The following is a 20141-nucleotide window of genomic DNA, read 5'->3' as shown; positions in this document are numbered from 1 at the left end:
GACATGTAGCATCATGCAAGCAGTTGAAATGTGCAAACAAATTCACAATGAAATTGGTAGTCAAGGGCTGTTGGAAGAAAACGTCGTGCCTGGAATTGCTTTGATCGACAGGATAATGATCAATATGTATACCACGGTCAGCCACCACATTGGTCAGTATGTATGCAACGTGTGGTCAGCTTCCGATCCAAAATGTTGCTGCTCTTATTGCATGATATGTCAAACATTGAAATCGATGCAAAGTGAGGAAGGACACATATTGTGCTGCTTGAGAAGGACTGAGTATCGATGCCAAGTATATGTACGCTACATGCGGTGCTCTTGTGACTCTCAATCCAAAATGTCGGATCTGAGATTGCACTTACTACAGGGTATGTCCAACATGGGCTTGATGAAGCTCTAGGTTGACATGTCTCCCAAGTGGGGGGACACTGAATATGCTTTTTTTTCTCATTGTTTATACATCTGTCCAAAGGAGAGTTCACACAATTGGCCTGACCGATAAGATGCACGGTTTTGTTAGATTTCTAAGTGATTAACCCTTTCAATGCCCTGGACCGTTCATGTGTATTATTTGTTCTTAATTTGTTAAGAGCACATGCAGACTTCAAAGGTATTTCTGAATAGTTTAGCTTATTCAAAGTCTTTCTCCCCTTTTTTCCTTCATGTATTTTCATAACTAAATGTGGTGATATTCACTAGTAACCTGACGAATTTGATTTTTTTAAGTGCTAGAAAAAAACCTAAATTTAGTGTTTCCCCATCTACAACATTTTAAGTTCGCCTGTAAAATGGAGATTCGAAAGTGGAAAACCCTGCATAAATTGGAATAGAATAATGCCAAGCCTTCAATGTAGTCAATTCCTATCTAATCCTTTTTCTGGGAGCTGTAATTAGACATTGTTATGTCTTAATGTCATATGTTCCCTGGTAATTGTTCTCAAATATAAGCTCTAAAGTTTTAATGCTATATGAAATTGTACCCACTTTACCTTTTAACTATTCTCACATGCAAGCTTTTTGAATGAACAATTTGTCTCTGCAAACCATGGGGAAGTCCCTTGTACCCAATTGAACCAGTAGCTAAGGATGTGGTCACGCAAGCACCAATTACCAGTAAGACAAGAACTGACTCAACTATAGTCACATCAAGATTGCAAAGTTACATATGGCAAATAATTGGTAAAGTGTATGATCATGCATGACACATAGTTATTGGAAAAAGTATCCGCCGATAACCATGGTTCGTGTGACCACTACCTAAGTAGAGTTCCTCAAACTCACAAGACTTGATGTATAGATGGGATTATTCCTACGACGTTACAACTTCTCTTCTTCTTCTTTTACTTCTTCTTCTCTCAAACCTCTCAAGCAACAAACTAAACTAGGTGGAGAACGGTGAGCACGGCAATCCGTGTGGTGGGTCTCTTGGTGTGAGAAAATTGCAGTAGGGGTCATGAGGGTCACCTGCAGGATAGTCTTTCTGTAGAGTCATGTGGAGAGTATGGTCATGTGCATGGGAGTGCCGAAAATGGGCAATGTTCGTATTGCCCCAACGTGAGCACTCTGTGGAAGTGTATGTGGTAGTCTCCATCCTCACGGAAGCTCTGCTGAATCCCTCATTGTCAATTACACGAGTCTGTATTCAGCAACACACCTTGTTAACAAATCTGATGCAAAGTCATTAGATGAAAAAAGCTACTTAAAACATGCACTAGACACAAACACCATCTTTAATCATTTTCTTTCTGAATGTGCGCACACGTGTATGTGTGTGTCACAGAGAGAGAGAGAGAGAGAGAGAGGTTTTTGACACAACACATAGAAGGGACAGGTACATGCACCACCCCCGACCAGTGAGCGCCCCCCCCCCCCCCCCCTCGGTTGTACAAACATGACTCCGAAGTTAGAACTAGCCTACCCAGTCTTAAGAACCCTCATCATTCTCTATTCATCACTTGAATGAAACTACTCATTACAAATTCCAGCTTTCTCCAAACTAAATACACACAATTTGCCATAGGTTTTACGGATGTGGAGTAAGGGGATCCACGGTGCGCAACTCGGGCACAGATCCAAGGCCCCCCACGACCGTTAGATGGCCTTAAAAACTAAACTCGGACACTCATTAAACCTGGACAGGGGGCAGTCCGAGTTTACTACCTATAATCCTGTGCGAGCACCACTTTTCTCAATGCGTGTGTGGGCTTGGTGGTTAGCACACACGCCAAAAGTCATTGGAGCGTGGCGTCATGGGTTTGAGCCCGGGTTCCGCAAGGGCGCCCTTCATTTTGGGGGACCATGCTTACCTCGAGATTCGGGCTGGCTTCCCTCCGCTGTTGATCCCCTTACTCCGGGGCCCAAACTACATAGAGGTTCATGATGTGGTAGCGTACCGATAGGCCCACGATTTATGGTAACATGCTGACGTGGCATTCTTTTGGGCGCCAGCTTTTGAGATAGGAGCTTTTGGACCTTGAGCTTTTGAGGGCAATACTTTTCACTATATGCTTTTGGCAAGGCGCCAGGCCTCACTCTTAGCAGATCTACAGAGAGAGGATCCTCGGACATTGTACCTATGCGAAGAAAAAATAAAGAAATATCGGAAGGGGCGCTAGTATTTGGGGCCAGTGCATCTTGGCTCAGAACTCCGCCATGCCGTGTCAACACTCCTCTTCTCTCTCTCTCTCTCTCTCTCTCTCTCTCTCTCTCTCTCTCTCTTCAATTTCAGTTCAATTGTATGGAGTTTCTCACGCACTAGATCTTTGTTTTGGAGTGTCCAAGGCTATTTAAGTGGTATCAAAGCTCAAATGATTCTTCTACTCCGAAGGACCTTTCCCCACAGCACACATGGATTCATCATTCAAGTAGAAAATCCAGCAGGAAGAAAACTATTCAGTCTACTCGTATGAGTGAAGAAACCAACAGAAGCCAGCCTCCTTCCAAGGAATCGAGAGAGGAGTATGGCCCATTCCCGCCCCACGACTTCGATAGGATGGAGTTCCAACGTCAACTCTAGGTTGACACTTGTGCTAACCAGCTGCTCAAGTACTCTAAAGAATCAGCCACTTGACGAGATCCATTCATGATGGTGTGCTGCCATCCACTCACCTCTAAGGTCATCCATGAAAGAGAAAGCAAAAACAAGCAAAAGCTGCACTGGCAAAATGAATTTGACGATGCTATTGAGAAATAGGTCAATAAACTGATGAATACTACGAAGAGCTCTCGGAAGATGAGTCCATCAGCAGACTATCCCAGCTATGTGGTAGAAAATTTACTTTCAAGGCAGCCAAAAAATCCAAAAGCATGTCCGCTCTAAGGATGATCCCAGTTCATCATCGCATTCTAACAACTCCAACGAGGTAGGACGAGAAGCATCGGAAGAGGAGAAAGACTAAGAAGAGCAAGAAGAACAAGAACAACAAGAAAAATAAGAAGAGCAAATCCCACAAAAAATCTTGGAGGCATTCTGACAGTTCGATGAGGACACCTCGTCCTCTGACAATTCTAACTTTTGACATAGACGAGTCAAGGTATGGAAGAAGAGAAGACATCGGTACCGTTTGAACCAGTATGACCATCTCAAGAAGAAGGGCAAGAAGACTTGAGGATTTCAAGGAGGGTGGGCAAGCACTCAAGTTTGATATGTTTTCACGCTATAAGGATACCCACCAAACTCTTGCATTCATTCAATAGTTCGACATCCTCTTTTCAAGAGGCCGTTTTTCAGAACACTCGAAAATGCGAAGAGTGTCATCTTATCTGAAAGGGAATGCCCAGACATGATGGTCTAGCATATTGTTGTGCTGGGAAGCACCTATGAAGTGGTTGAAATTCAAACGCGTCTTCACTTCTGCGTGGCTTACAGAAGAATACGAAGAGGATGTCATCACAGCTTGGTATCATCTGACCAAAGAAGACACCTTGGATACACATTGCCAAAAGTTTTGGGCTACTTTTCTACTAGTCTCTTTCTTTTAAGAAAATCACCTTCAAGCAACAAGTTGAGTGGTTTTGTTGTGGTTTACCCAAAGAGATACAACGATTTTGCTTGCAAAAGAAGTCTGACTCCATTCAGAGACTTATGGATCATGCCAAAGAGGGTTTTAGTATGCATGCCAGCACACTAACATACCCTTCGGACAAGCCAGTGTCCAATAAAACAAGGCAAGATTCATTCACAGGTAACAAGAAGAAGGATAGGCAGCAAAAGAAGAAATCAACCAGCCCAAAACTGTCACTAGAGTAGCGTGCTGAGTACTACAAAATGGGAAAATGTTATGGTTGTGGAGAGAAAGGGCACATACTTGCGAAGTCTCCAAACGAAGCACCAAAGGAGCAAGCTGAGGACAAAACAGAGAATTCCAAAATGGCAAAGGAGCGCGCAAAGAAAGGGAAGACAAAGGCAAAACCAGTTCCAAATTTTGTGGGCACAAGGCAGAATAGATAGATGAGAGTACTAAGTTCAGCAGAGCATGGGGCAAATTACGCGATCAAGAAGCCCTTATATTCTTCGATGGAGGAGCCAAGGCTAACTTCATATCGACTCAATTGGCGGCTCGACTATAAATAAAACCTGAAGAAATGGGACCATCGATGGAAGCAATTCTAGCGGCACCAGGGCAAGATGTTTCCATTACACCTGTCATAGAAAAACTTCGGTTACATTGCCAGGGTATCTAGGGCACGAGGACTTGTACATCGTGCTTTCGAAGGGGTGTGACGTCCTTTTGGGGATTCCTTCGCACCCCAAGAACAACGTCGTGGTCGATTATCGAGCACAAAAGGCCACTTTAAAGAATGAGAAAGGCAAAGACATTACTCTTGATGTAAAATTAAAGGGTGAGTTTGTCCCCTTGTATCAGCTTCGGTTGTTTAAAGTTAATGAAATCTAGTCTATTTATTTACTCAATCTACTTGATTGAACTTAATAAAAATAAAAACTCAAATTTTTTTGACTTTAAAAAAAAAAAGAACGACAAGAATTTTTGCAAGCTCAAGCCGACTATCTCTTTGAGGGTTTTCTTGGAAAGCTACCTCCTAAGAGACATGAAGAGTCAATGCACATTCTCCAAGATCCATGTTTCTTTAACACTAAAATATCGGTGAAAAATAAGATGATGTACTAGGTTGGATTAGACCTTTTCTAGAAGTTTTTTCACTTGGTTGATGACTTACTTATTTTGGACTCTGCTTACTCTGTAAGCTGGCTGATTTGGTGGCGAATTGCCAGGGATTAGATCAATCATGTGACTACAGAGCTCTCAACAAAACCACAATCAAGAACATGTTTCCAATACCCACAATTGATGATATACTTGACAGGCTACAGGGTTCTACATGTTTCAGTAAAATCGAGCTGAAAATTGGCTATCATCATATCAAAATTTCTCTTGGGGATGTATGCAAGGCCACGTTTAGGACGTCCTCTGGATTATACGAGTATTTCGTGATGCCTTTTGGTCTCACAAATGCTCCTACAAGGTTCAACAAGATGACGAACATAATTTTTCAAGAGTGCAAGTCATTTTTGGGCACTTTTTTTTATGTCATCATCATGTTCTCCAAGAGTGAAGCAGATCATAGACACCATCTCTTACAGGTTTTTGATGCACTACAACAACATATATTGGTAGTTAATGGGAAAAAGAGCAAGTTTTTCCTACCTTAAATACACTTTTTGGGACACACCGTCTTCGCAGAAGATGCACAAATGGACCCGTCTAAGATAGAAACCATACAAGATTGGCCAGAATTAGAAAATGTTCACGAAGTTTGCAACTTTGGGGGTCTATGATCTTATTACACGCGGTTCGTTAGGAAATTTGCGGAAATTGCTTCTCCGTTGCATCTCTTGACTCATAAAGGGGTTTCATTTTCTTGGGGACCTTTCGGAATTGCATCGTTCAACACTCTCAAGGAAAAATTGACGACTAGTCCTGTTTTAATTTTACAAGATTTATAGAAACAATTTGTGATGCTTGTGGTAGCAGTCTAGGAGTGGTCTTATTGCTAACTTGAGTTGTTGGTTTCTTTCCAATGATTTTTGTTTAATTTTTGGGACCCTCTTTTTGAAGTTGCAAATGGTCGGACATTGTATGGCTAGTGTGAAATGGCCGAGGCCAAGAGTTTCACCCACAATTGGGAAGGGCAGGTCACCACGAGTTGGTAGGGCCAATCGGCACTGGAATCCGAGCAACAAAAGGGTGTCTAGGTTCAATTCAAAGTCATTTTGGCCCCTCGATACACTTATGAGTGGGTACTAGGAAATTAACTCAAAAGAGGCAAACTGGACACATGGCAGCTCCAGATGCATTTGCCAAAAGCATCAACAAGAGGGGGCGCCCAATTCAAGAGAGGGGGCTGATTTGACTTGAAGTGTGTGCTACAGTGTGTGTGTGTGTGTGTGAGTAGTGGCTGCAGGTGCTCACAGCTTCAATGGAAAGCTTTCTTTCTCCCTTGCTCTATGTAGCGCGACGATTTGCTCTCGTGCATCTCTCTCTCCCCTTTGCACCTATGGTAATGCCCCACTAGTTGGGCTTCTCAGATGACCATGTACAGTTCTCGAGGTTTTATGTGCGTTTGCCAAGGCAAGACCCTTTTGTACAGGAACCGGATTAGTTAATTGCTAATCCCCTTCAGGTACGCACAGTTCCATCGCGAAGGAATGCGAAAACAGAGAGTTTTCTCGCGTGAAAACTCGTCCGATTTGAAAGGGAACTGTCCCAATGCGTGCGGGAGCACCTGAGACACGCGTCGACGGCCTCGCTCCGCTCGAAACGGTCCAAAACAGAGAATTACAGCCTACTGTGTTTTTTTGCAGGTTTAGGGATTCGCACCTAAACTGCAGGGAATCGCCAGGGGAGCCTCAGAAAGTCCTTGGGATGCGTGTACAGGGCAGTAGGTACCTAATAGTGGCAAAACCGAATATTACAACGTTTATTTTCCGAGGGAGGCTCAAGAAAGCATTGGGTGCTTGTACAGAACAATTTAGAGGGATTTCCCGCGAGGAATCTCGTCTAATTCAAGGGGCAAGTGACCCAACAGGTACGAGAGCTCGAAGGCTATCAACAGAAGTGATCGACACGCAGATCAGAGCGCAAAACAAAGAATTCAACGAGCTGCAATTTCTCGCCAGGTTTTGCAAAGAGCTCTAGAGTGCGTGGAAAATCAATGTTTACTTGGGATTTTGTCCGTGGAGACTTCTACTGTGGTTATGTTGCCGAAATCGGGTTAGAGTTAAGGAATTTTAGCCCGATAAAAGTGGGACAGCTTGTAAAAGTTTACACGCTTTTCTCAAGCATAATAAGAATAAAAAAATACCGAAAGGGGCGACAATCTTTGGGACCAACAGGGTGTCGTTGTGTCACAAAGTGATGACGTGGCAGACAACAGAAACCCTAATTTCTGCCAAAAACCCTAAAATTCCTGCAAACCCTAATTTCTGCCAAAAACCCTAATTTCCGGAAATCGCGGAGGCTTTAACAAATAATAATAATGATGATGATGAGCGACGCCAATCTTGCTTTTTCTCAATGCAATGATGAGCGACGCGAATCTTTTTTTATTTTTTTTAATGATGAGCGACTCGAATCTTGCTTTTTCTCAATGCAATGAGAAAGAGAGAGAGAATGCTTTTGCTTTCAAGTTTTGACTCTCTGTGAGAGAGAGAGAGAGAGAGAGCAATTGCTTTTGACTTGAAGCTTTTGGGGCTCTGCTTTTGGGCATCCCTTGTAACCTTTAAATTAGTGGTGAGGGCCTCACTTCTCAGAGCATTTGGACGCAGAGTTTGAGAGTGAAGCCCTAGCCACTCTCTTGTACTTTGATCTGATTAATATAAAAAGAAATACCGAAAGGGGCGCCAGTCTTTGGGGCCAATATCTCTAGGCACAGAACTCCGTCGGGCCAGTGTACATCTATTGTGATCTGTGACTTGTTTTGCAGTGGTTATTTGGTGTTGTCGCGGTTAATTCTTGACTTGGAGTGGTATGTCACAAAGTGATGACGTGGCGGACAACAGAAGCCCTAAAATTCCTATAAACCCTAATTTCTGCCAAAAACCCTAATTTTTGAAAATCGCGGAGGCTAGGGGGGGAAAAAAAAATTAATGATGAGCGACGCGAATCTTGCTTTTTCTCTATGCAATGAGAAAGAGAGAAAGAATGGTTTTGCTTTCAAGTTTTGACTCTCTGTGAGAGAGAGAGAGAGCAGTTGCTTTTGACTTGAAGCTCTTGGGGCTCTGCTTTTGGGCATCCCTTGTAACCTTTAAAATAGTGGTGAGGGCCTCACTTCTCAGAGCATCTGGACGCAGAGTTTGAGAGTGAAACCCTACCCACTCTCTTGTACTTTGATCTGATTAATATAAAAGAAATACCGAAAGGGACGCCAGTCTTTGGGGCCAATATCTCTAGGCACGGAACTCCGCCGGGACAGTGTACATCTATTGTGATCTGTGACTTGTTTTGAAGTGGTTATTTGGTGCTGTCGCGGTTGATTCTTGACCTGGAGTGTCCAAGTCTGTTACACGTTGTCTGCTTGGTAGCACTCTAACTGACAGGCTGTGGTTTGTCTTGAATTGTTAAATTCAAGTCACAGGCTTATTCGTGAAGTTCCTTTATGTCCTAAAGTCTAAAGTAAAGTTTCGGGTGAAAGCCAAAGTCCACCGCCCTACCGACCGGTTTCATGGTTCCATTGCCGGGATAGAATCACTTTTTCCTCAAGAAGTGAGCCTTGGTTGGTTTGGTAAAGACACAGAGCACAAAAACTTGGAATTACACTATGGCTGACAGGACGAATGACACCAGGGAAGAGGGTTCCTCTTCATAGGACAGATAGGAAATTCCGCATGTTCGCCCTACCAAAAAGTGGTCAAATTAGGGCTGATTTTCTGCTGCATTGGTAAATCAGCTTGGATTCTTTGACGCATTGGTAAATCATCTTGAAATTTGAGCTTACTTGGTCGTAGGTGGTATGCTACAGTGTTGTGGAATTATGATCGTTTGCAGAAGCACGAGCCTTTTGCACACGTAAAAGTTAAGGGATAGGTTGCAAGATGCTATTTGGTGAAGTTCAAGAACTATCCACCTATGGATGCAAAGTGGATGGAAGAGCATGAACTGTCAGAGTCACCAAATGTATTGCAGCTTTACCTTGAGGCCTTTGGGTTACAGCCTATGTATGCCCCAACCCAACGTCTGCAAAAGAGGGGTAATGATAGAACTAGCACATGAAATGTACGTGCAATAGCAGTGTTACATTGTTTGGCAAAAGTGTGAAGGTCTCATTAAGTCATTTGTACACGTGTTTTGACAGTCTTTCTGCGGATACATGCGATGATAAAAGGGTGCTTACCACACTAAATCATCTATGGCATGTATATATGGCACGCAATCGAGGATGTTTGCAATTTTAAGAGGGCGGTATGTCACGAGGACGTGGCAATTGCTAACTTGAGTTGTTGGTTTCTTTCCGATGATTTTTGTTTAATTTTTGGGACCCTCTTTTTGAAGTTGCAAATGGTCAGACATTGTATGGCCAGTGTGAAATGGCCGAGGCCAAGAGTTTCACCCTCAGACGGGAAGGGCAGGTCACCACGTGTTGGTCGAGACAATCAGCACTGGAATCCGAGCAATAAAAGGGTGTCTAGGTTCAATTCAAAGTAATTTAGGCCCCTCGCTACACTTATAAGTGGTGGGTACTAGGAAATTAACTCAAAGAGGCAAATTGGACACATGGCGGCTCCAGATGCATCTACCAAAATCTTCAGCAAGAGGGGGCGCCCAATTCAAGAGGGGGCTGATTTGACTTGAAGTGTGCGCTACAGTGTGTGTGAGTAGTGGGTGCAGGTGCTCACAACTTTAATGGAAAGCTTGCCTTCTCCCTTGCTCTATGTAGCGCGACGATTTTCTCTCGCGCATCTCTCTCCCCCTTTGCACCTATGGTAATGCCCCACTAGTTGGGCTTCTCAGAGGACCATGTACAGTTCTGGGGGTTTTATGCGCGTTTGCCAAGGCAAGAGCCTTCTGTACAGAAACCGAATTAGCTAATTGCTAATCCTCTTCAGGTACGCACAGTCCATCGCGAAGGAATGCGAAAACGGAGAGTTTTCTCGTGTGAAAACTCGTCCGATTTGAAAGGGAACTGTCCCATTGCGAGCGGGAATAACTGAGACACGCGTAGGCGTGCTCGCTCCGCTCGAACGGTCCAAAACAGAGAATTACAGCCTGTTGTGCTTTTTTGCAGGTTTAGGATTCGCACTTAAACTGCAAGGAATCGCCAAGGGCCTCAAAAAGTCCTTAGGATGCGTGTACATGGCAATAGGCACCTAACAGTGGCAAAACAGAAAATTGCAGCATGCTGAAATTGACCTGCAGCTCACAGGAAAGCTTCCATACCGCAAGGGAAAGTGTCCTTGACGTGTACTTTTGACCTACAGGGATATTTGCGCCGTTATGATGGCGCAATTGGATCAAAAACCTACGATTACAGCCATGGACACGTTTGAACAGCTTGGTGGGGGTTAGGTGGAAGCGTTCGGATCATTTATTTGCCCTTGGAGCCTCGGGAAAGCATTGGGTGCTTGTATAGGACAATTTAGAGAGATTTCCCACGAGGAATCTCGTCTAATTCAAGGCGCAAGTGACCCTACAAGTGCGAGAGCTTGAGGGCTATCCATAGAAGTGATTGACACGCGGATCGGAGCGCAAAACAGAGAATTCAGCAAGCTGCAATTTCTCGCCAGGTTTTGCAAAGAGCTCTAAAGTGCGTGGAAAGTCGATGTTTACTTGGGATTTTGTCCGTGGAGACTTCTACTGTGGTTGTGTTGCAGAAATCGGGTTAGAGTAAAGGAATTTCAGCCCGATAATAGTGGGACGGCTTGTAGAAGTTTACAGGTTTTTCTCCAGTATAATAAGAATAAAGAAATATCGAAAGGGGCGCCAGTCTTTGGGGCCAACAAGGTGTCGTTGTCCACTTGGTAGCGCTATAGCTGACAGCAGACCGTGGTTTGTCTTGAAGTGTTGAATTTCAGTCTGAATTCAAGTCACAGGCTTATTCGTGAAGTTCCTTTGTGTCCTAAAGTCTAAAGCAAAGTTTCGAGTGAAAGCCGAAGTCCACCGCCCTACGGGCCGGTTTCAGTCTTCATGCAGGAGGCCCATGTCATGGCTTATGAAAGTCGAATTTTCTCTAGATTAGAGAGGGTTGGACATATTAATGAGAGAGAGCTGTTAGCAGCGATACACGCTCAGACTCAATGGAGACACTTCTTGCTTGGAGAAGACTTTACAATGTTTACAGATCGTCAAAGTTTGAAATACTTCTTGTCCTAGAACCACCTTTCAAATAAGCAAATGAGATGGGAGAGCATTTTGTCGTAGTACCATTTTCAAAGAAAAATGTGGTGGCTGACGGGTTGTCTGAGAAGCCACAAATATCGGCCATCTCGGTGATACATCGTCAAGATTTTCAAGATATAATTGATCAATAACCTATAGAGACAGGTTTTGAAGACATCTTTGACCGGTTACACAATGGCCCAAGACACTTCTAGGTTATGCTCTAAAGGAAGGTTATTTGATGCGGAAGACCATGTTGTGTGTCACACATGAGTTGAGCAACAAGGTGTTGACAGAGTGCCATATCAACCTTTTGTTGGTCATAGAGGCATCGAGAGTACCTTGAAAAGGGTAAAGAAGTATTTCTTCTTGTGGATGAGTTTGTATGACCTTGTTTGGTGTGTCAAAAGGTCAAGTTTCACAAACATAGAGCACCAAAAATACTACATCCTTTCCCTATTCCACAACGACCATGGAACAATATAGCAATGGATTTTATCTTCGATCTTCCTAAGACTCAAAGTGGGCATGATGGCATTTGGATAGTCGTCTGGGTTTAGCAAACATGCTCACTTCATTCCAGTAAAGAAGAAAGTGAAAGGCGATCACTGGCAAAACTGTTTGTTTCACAGATTTTTCGATTGCATGGCATGCCTGAATCTATAACGTCAAATAGAGATCCCCGATTTACAAGCTTGTTTTGGAGAGCTATATGGGAGAATATAGAAACTCAAATTCAATTCTCATCCTCATTTCACCCACAGATTGATGGGCAATTGGAGATAGCCAACTCAGTGGTTTTAGACTTGTTGAAGTCATATATCTTTAATCATAAGACTCAATAAATAAGTACTTGCCTCTGGTGTGATTTTCTTACGGCAACACGGTTCATACATCTACGGGGAAGGTGCCATTTGATCGTCGAGGGTGTCAAAAAGATTTCACCGATTCTGAGCACCAAGAACAAGATTTTTGAAGCAGATTGTTATACACAGGATCTAGACACTGCTTTTGCCAAGGTAACGGAGGCTTTTGGAAAGTCTCAAGCACAACATAAGAAGGCAACGAACAAGCATCGTGGCTTGCAGTTGAAGGGAAATGATTGGGTGCTATTCATGTTTGAGAAAGCACGCGTACGAAAGAAAAAGGGTAAGGAGAGGCTTTTCCTAAAGCTTAGGATGCAATACTATGGGCCCTTCCAAAGCAAAGGATAAATGATGCATTCTTCAGACTGAAGCTACCAGATACTTGGAAGATTCCCAATGCATTCCATCTTGAGTCTCTTGAGACCTTTCAAAGGTGAAGTGCAAGAGGACGAGCCAGATGAGCAACTAGAAGTGGAAGGGATGAAAGAGATTCTAATTCCAGAGCAGTTCCTAGCACATAAGGAAAGGAAAGTGAAAGGTAAGCTGAGCCACAAATATTTGGTTAAGTTCAAGAATTATCCGGCTCTTAGATACTAAAGCTTTACCTTGAGGCTTTTGGTGTAGCTCTAACTATTCAGAGAGTTACCAATAAATCAACAGGTTGAATCTGGTGCAGTGCAGATTGCACAAGAAGGGAGTCACTCCACTCCTTTGTCACAGGTTACCTTGATGGGAATTAAGTCATTGATTTTAATTTTTTTTCCAAGAAAAAGATCCTTTTATTAGTTACTGAAACTGCCCATGGGGCGAATTAAGTCACTGGTTTCTTGAGAAACTGCACAGATACTTACCGGCTAGCATTGTTTTGCAGAATGACTTTATGAAAAGATATATATTGAAATGAGAATTCCTAAAATGAATGTTATACGTGCTCTCTCATGTGTGTATTGTTAAAGTACGTGTTGGAAAGATGAAATGACCGCGTCATTTTGTCTGGTCACCTGAGATGGGTAACATAGAGCATCGCAAAGGTGTTGTTCCGTAAGTTCGGTGAGAAAGGACTAGGTGATAGGTAATCCTAATGCGTCACAGGGTGGGTGACGGGAGGGAAATATTCCATAGTCAGGAGGTATTCCGAGCTGAGTTAGAATTGTGCACAAGAAATGAGGCAAGAACTTGAATGAAGATGAGTTCAGAGTAAGCTTTGAGAAAATGTAGTTTCTTTTTGAAAAAGTGAGTTGCTTTTCGGGAAAGCACATGCTTTCCCGTAAAGGAGCCTATGTTCCTAGTGCATATGTACATGAGACTGCATCCAGAGAGCTCGGATGTGAGTGTGTAAGCATTGTTTTTAGCTTATAACGTTTTACTAAAGTTTTAAAAGGTTCATATCATTTTTAATTACCCAGCCACCCACTTAATAAGTGTGCAGCACTAGATTAAAAAAGCAACAAAATCCACAGTGCCTCTTGCTATGATGTTTATAGCCATGTACGAGGGTTTCCCTGAGACTTGGAGTATGTCCACTATTGTGCCTATCTTCAAGTCGGGAGATCCTATGCTTCCCGGGAATTACCGAACCACCATGGTTGGTCACTCTGGCTAGGCTATATGCATCAATTCTTGAGCATGAGTTGAGTGGATGGGCAGAGAGAGAGGGCATACCGGCAGCAGGACAGGCAAGGTTCAGGAGAGGTTTCTCCACCCTTGACCAAATTTTGACACTTAGAGCCATTATTGAGGAGGGTAGACACCATGGCAAGAGGATACATTATAGCTTTGTGGATTTCCGCAAAGCCTTTGATACAGTGCCACGAGCCAGACTCATACGCAGATTGCAAGACATGGGGGTGCCCAGAGAGCTGATATGGGGGATCTTAGCTTTATACAGGATAGTGGTAGGACAAGTACGCACTACTCAGGGCATGTCCGACATGGTTCACTCCACCATTGAGGTGAAGCAAGGTTGTCCCCTATCTCCGACTCTCTTTGGGGTATATGTAGATGAGTATTCAAACTATGTACAGGCAAAGGGTGATAGAGGTGCTCAGCTTGCAGGGACATGGATTCCGTTGCTATTATATGCTGATGATATTGTGTTGATCTCAGATTCTCCAGAGGGGATGCAGCGTCATTTGGATGCATTGCATGTATTTGCACGAGACAGTGGATTGTCTGTGAACCTTGATAAGACCAAGGTAATGGTGTTTAACACCACGGCGCAGTGGGTAAGGAGGTCCGCCCCCACTTTTACATATGGTCGAGAGACTGTGGAGTATGCAAATACATACACTTAGCTTGGGGTGGTTTTCAGTGGTCTAGTATTTTCACTGAGGCGTGCAGCAGATACGCGATTGACCAGAGCCTATGCAACATTGGGGAGACTTGAGAGGATATGTTCGCAGGTTCAGTTCCAAGAACCTCGGACAAAGCTTTGGCTCTTTGACACTTTGGTCACTTCATCCATGCTGTATGGAGTGGAGATATGGGGCCCCTCATTTGATCATCGTAGCAGAGCTGGCAATACTGATGGATGGAGATGTATGGAGAAGCCCTTGGTGTCTATGACTTCTCGGATGATTAGGGCCAAGGCCTCAGTACCACATGACATTATTAGGGCGGAGCTCGCTGCTCCTCCATTGGTAGTGGAGGCACTCTCTCGATCAATTTCATTTATGCATAGCACTTGGGCTCTCCCTACAGACAAATATGCTCGATTAGCACTAGAGTCTTCGCGACAACGGGCATTGCAGGGAGATGGATCATGTTGGTATGCAGAGATGGCATCTTGGTTTCAATTACATGGCTTTAGTATGGATCGGCTACCCCCATTTCAGTACTCTTTGGATGCACCCTCCATCTCCCTCACTAGGCCATAGATTACCAGGCTCATCAGACAGGACTTGATTCAGCTAGATACGAAGAGGACATGGATACAACCTACACATGAGCTAGGTACAAAGATGACTTTCTATAGAGAGCATCTTCTCCAACTCACGGAGGATGGCTTTGTGATCAGACCAAGATACATGGACACTCATCTATCCCACGGGATCAGATGTGCTATTGGTCAGATACGCACATCCTCACATCAGCTAAAGATCGAGACATGCAGATTTAGAGGAATACCCACTGAGTCCAGGATTTGTGAAGTGTGACAAATAGAGCCAGAGAATGAGCTACATTACATATGTCACTGCCCAGTATACGAGGCCGCTTTCACTATCTATTCAAAGAGGGTTTTGGGTCATTTTCTAGAGTCATGAGATACCAGGATCAGAGATGCCTTGGATTATACTTACTAGAGATTCGCAAACACACAGAGGACCTCTTGAAGAGGGTCACAATGAGAGAGATCCAACAGCAACGGAAGATTACAGATTTCTTTCAGTCATAGACAGAGGAGTCCGAGCAGCCCCAACAACATAACAACACCAGAGGCATACTACTTGATCAAGCGATAATGTTGGGGCGGTCCCATCGCCCATGGATGAGGAGGCCCTCTCGACATCGATGCAGACTGCGAGAGAGGATCCATACCATATTGGCGCGACATAGGAGCCATCCTGACAAAGTGCCTACCTTGGAGGACATTAAATCTATATAGCCTTTTGGATATTGATGTATATGTATATGATGCCTCGACTGTCAGAGAGCTCCATTGTATCAGCTCACCCTTTGTATTCCCCTTGTATCAGCTTTCACCCCACCCCTACCCACTATTTTCTTTTCAGTTCTTTGTACTTTTGGTACCTAGACCTGGTATTAGATTCACCACATGTAGCCTTTTGGTCTCATAGGCCGTTTTGGCCTTTTGAAGACGTTAATATTTATTATTACATTTCTCTTTTTAACATAAGGAAGAAGCTCTCTCTCTCTCTCTCTCTCTCTCTCTCTCTCTCTCTCTCTCTCTCTCTCTCTCTCTCTCTCTCTAACCTAGCCGCCCCTTCTCTACCTATTTTTGCCAAGGAGGACCCACTCTACTCCTGTCGACTGCTAGAGGCTATAAAAGCACCCTCTCTCACTCTCGGCGAACAAAAAAGCCAGCGCAAGAGTTCAAACCATGTTGCTGCAAATTTCAGCCAAGACAATGATGTCTTAGGAATAAGAATGCAAGGCGCAAGTATTTCCCCCTTCTGCTGCAGATTTCAGCCATTGAGATGATGCTGTCGACGACTCCTATGGGCTGCCCCAAGTGCTCCAGATGTCGCCAGGACCAAGTAGACAAGTTCCATCGAGAAGAAGTGTCTTCCGAGATTGTTTCTATCGTGACAAACTGCTGTTTTTCTCTGTTTTCAGCCCACAAACGTCATAGACGGGACTAATTTACGAGAAGGGAACCCAAGAGCACCTCTTTTGTGTATAGCATTGGAAGAGGGGGTACTCTACTAGAGATCTCTTCCAAGGAGTTGCTTTACGAGAACCGAGTTGTGTCCGAGTGTCAAGCCTTCATAGATGATGTTTTTCCTGTTTTGATCTGAGTGTTTGTTTGTGGGTGTACTTCCTCGGCACAAGGAAGTAGGAGCAACTTGCAAGGAAGGCATGAGCCTTTGCAAGAGAAAAGCGCTTTGTGGACACAGAGCCAGATCAGCCCAAGGGTTTCACACCCTGTGTTTGGGAGTAGGTCCACGGATTTGAGACTGGTAACTCCCGATTTGGGATCAGGGAGTAGAGAGACCCGAGAAGCGACTTCACGTAACAGAGTTGCTACTAAGATTTCTACAAAAGAGGACTCTACGAATAGAGTTGGATGCCATGCCTTGAGACTGGAAGGTGAGTTCCAAAGGTGAGAACCTTGGTTCTCGAAGATTTTGAGTAAGGACCAGAGGTTCCTAGGACTAGGGTTCTGCCCTGCAATTAGAGCTTCCTAATCGAGTCTGATCTAGAGCAGACGTGGTAATACGTTCGGTTCAAGTGCTTGTATAAAGACATCTCTCCATTAATAAAGATACTCTTGACGGGGGGACCAGCCATCTTCCGGTCCCCAATACTGTGTCGATCTTCTTTCTCTCTATATCAATTGGCTTCAGTATTAAGTGACAAATTCTATTTATCAAACTATATTTGATATTGTTATGGGCTCCCGTTTGAGACATTATGACATGATGCAAAGTATAGAACATTGTGCAAGTATATGGTTGATCTATTTGCTTGGTTGGATCACGTGGAGAAGGCTTGCACCATAATTAGAGAAATGTCATTTCATCCTAATCCGATGGTGTGGGATACTGTTATGAATGCTTGCCAAATATGGGATAACATGGAGCGTGGGAGGGAGGCATTCGAATAAGCGGTGCAGGTTGATGACAAGAATGCAGGTGCCTTTCTCTTCCTTGCAAGGTGTTCTTAGTAGAAAACTTGTAGGACAAAGACTCTCTTGGAGCATTGTATAGTTAATAACCAAGGTTATTGGCACTGCCTACTTGTAGGTAGCGGTATAGGCGTGGAGCTTGCCCAAGGGCCAATCTTGATGCACATTTTCAAAGCTATTTTTAACTTTTTGTGTGATGATCTATTTTGAAGCTATTTTAAGATAGCTTTATCTTGTATATACACAGGGTTAGCACGCATAACTGCCACACAATTCCAAAATGGTTCAACGTAGGAGGCGGATCAATCACTACAATCTCTCTCTCTCTCTCTCTCTCTCTCTCTCTCTCTCTCTCTCTCTCTCTCTCTCTCTCTCTCCATGCACAGGTAGTGCCGTCGTTGGCTCAATAGTAATAGCCGCTTGTTTAGATAAAATGCAAGTGTTGTTCGATGAATTGGAGCAATATAGTGATCCTCTAGTGTTCTTGTAAAATACTAACTGAATGAGAAATCAATAACTCAAGATAAGCCTCTAGTGGTCTCATGTACCGTTCAACAACAATGCCCCTCTTCAGTTTTTCTTGGATCTAATTTCCAACATCATCCAACCTTGGGCACCATTACTACAACCCGTAACCATCCAACCTTAGCAACTTCACTACAACCTTAACATCTTAGCAGAACCCAAATGTGAGCTAGGATGCCCAAGCACTGACGAAATTTGTGTCCTCATCTAAGCAGAGTACAACATTGCTTCCCCCCCCCCCCCGGAAACACAAATTTGGGCCGCCGACACAATTCGAGCACATGGTATATGAATCAATGTCATTCAAGTATCTTGCCAAACAAAGCTAGCGAGGCCTCCAAATTATCATTTGAACTCGGCCATTAGTATGGCGTTCGACCATATAAAATCTTATGTACTCGTACCATATCACCAACACAACTTCCAAAGAAGCGAGTACCGTCTAACCATGTTGAGATTGTTCAAGCTAGAACAGAGCTTGGGGTGGTTGTGGCAACAGAACCACACTTTTCAAAAGGCTGAATCTACTTCTAAATTAAGAGTTTGGTGATCGAACAAAGCCTGTGTAATAAGTGGAAGTCAATAAAAAGAATGGAATTGCTAGCAGATAACTCACCTTGATATGTAAAAGAAGGCAACCATGATCCTCCTGTGGATGCAACATACACTGCCCGTGGGGCTCCTCCAAGGGATCCACACAGAGGTCCTTGGAATAAACATCATGAACATGGATGAAGTGATGACTCATCTGCACGTACCCCAGCTCCTCGAACATGGTGTAACTTGAGAACGTACCCACAGTACACGAGTGCATGTGCACGTACGGCTGCCAATAAATAGACCCTTTTTGTGACGAAGGGATGTGCAACTTGCAGGCCTGGGAACGGTGCCGATGGCGGCTAGTGTGATAGTGGTGGCTCGAATCTGTGCACGAATTCGAGAGCAAGTTGGTGGCATGGCGAGTAGGGCAACGGGAAGGGGTGACATCAACAATATGGATGATGTGGTGGTGCTGGGCAATCGACACAACCGGAAGATTCACCTTACTCAGAGGTTGGAGCAGGGGGTGATATGTCGGACCCTGGGAGATAGCTGGACCGTGGGGCATAGCTGGACCAGCAGCGGCAGCATCTTCATCATCCCCAGAACAACACAAAAATGAGTGATTAAGATCCCAGCAAGGCGAATCAGGCAATCTCTGTTGAAACGTGGGGAAGTACGACAGAGTTATGACTTCCATGCTATAGAACTACATGAGATGACTCTCCCATTCCTTCATTGGCTCAAAAAGGTTGAAATGGACATGGCTAAAATGACACAGAGATGCATCCCTAACATGCTTAACATGAAATGGAGAATGGCAAGGTTACCTTCTTGCATGACGATTTCCTCCTCCTCATCGTCATCATCATCGTCACCGCCACCGCCACCCTCGTCCTCGTCCTCATCCTCATCCTCGTCGTCCACCTCCGCCTCTTCTTCTTCTTCATCGACAGTATCGGGTATGGCGTCTCTGAGTTCCTCTATCAGGGGGTTCTTTTCACACAACTCTTCTACCATGAAGTTGGAGAGCTGCTCATCCTCTTCTCTGGTTGCACCTCTCAATTTCCCGCCGGTGAGAATCTTACCAACCTTTGCTCTGCCCTTCTTCGACGGCGCCATTTTCCTCTTTCACAGGTTGATTGCGCGCGTGATTGTGTGTGTGAGAGAGAGGGGAGAACCTCCGTGCGCGCGCGCTCACTTGGGGAAAAAGACGCGCGCAAAATTACGTAGCATTCATACTGTCCTGTGAGTATAGCGCAAAGAGAGAGAGAGAGAGAGAGAGAGAGAGAGAGAGTTTCAAAATCGCAGAGTGCAGTGCAGGCGACTCTTCGAATAGGCCTGAAAAGTTGTACGGTTTAATTTAGGTCACATTCATGAATCCAATATGCTCCAATGTAAGGGAATTAAAGTACTTTATTAATCTTGTGTCAAAAATTGCTTCCAATACAAGTTGTCAATCCTCCAAACCTCCCGAGAAAGGAAAATTAGACATCACTAGATGTCGCCAACAATGACAATCTTACAAACTAGGTTAAGAAGATCAAGATCAACGAATTTCGTGCT

At 44.1% G+C, this 20141-nt stretch overlaps 1 protein-coding gene across 1 annotated transcript; it reads right to left on the bottom strand.

Moving 5' to 3' along the window:
* Positions 1–1124: 1124 nt before the first annotated feature.
* Positions 1125–19892, bottom strand: LOC147440597 (uncharacterized). The gene is made up of 3 exons (XM_086483541.1): positions 19406–19892; positions 18652–19166; positions 1125–1639 (listed from the first exon to the last, which is right to left on the bottom strand). The coding sequence occupies exons 1-3, from the start codon at positions 19695–19697 to the stop codon at positions 1385–1387; spliced, it is 1062 nt and encodes a 353-aa protein (XP_086339667.1). The 5' UTR covers positions 19698–19892; the 3' UTR covers positions 1125–1384.
* Between the last annotated feature and the right edge of the window lie 249 nt (positions 19893–20141).

Source organism: Adiantum capillus-veneris, chromosome 15 (genome assembly GCF_014529385.1).
Source record: "Adiantum capillus-veneris isolate H3 chromosome 15, ASM1452938v2, whole genome shotgun sequence".
Classification (NCBI taxonomy): domain Eukaryota; kingdom Viridiplantae; phylum Streptophyta; class Polypodiopsida; order Polypodiales; family Pteridaceae; genus Adiantum; species Adiantum capillus-veneris.
Note: the sequence above shows the minus strand (reverse complement) of the source record. Positions and strands in the feature narration are given on the sequence as shown.

What these genes read in the sequence shown, in the direction of transcription:
- LOC147440597 (XM_086483541.1), bottom strand. Translation starts at nt 19,697, where the DNA reads ATGGCGCCGTCGAAGAAGGGCAGAGCAAAGGTTGGTAAGATTCTCACC. An exon ending in GGAAATCGTCATGCAAGAAG is followed by an intron (nt 19,167 to 19,405) that starts GTAACCTTGCCA and finishes GGGATGATGAAG; the next exon opens with ATGCTGCCGCTGCTGGTCCA. An exon ending in GCCTTCTTTTACATATCAAG is followed by an intron (nt 1,640 to 18,651) that starts GTGAGTTATCTG and finishes TGCTGAATACAG; the next exon opens with ACTCGTGTAATTGACAATGA.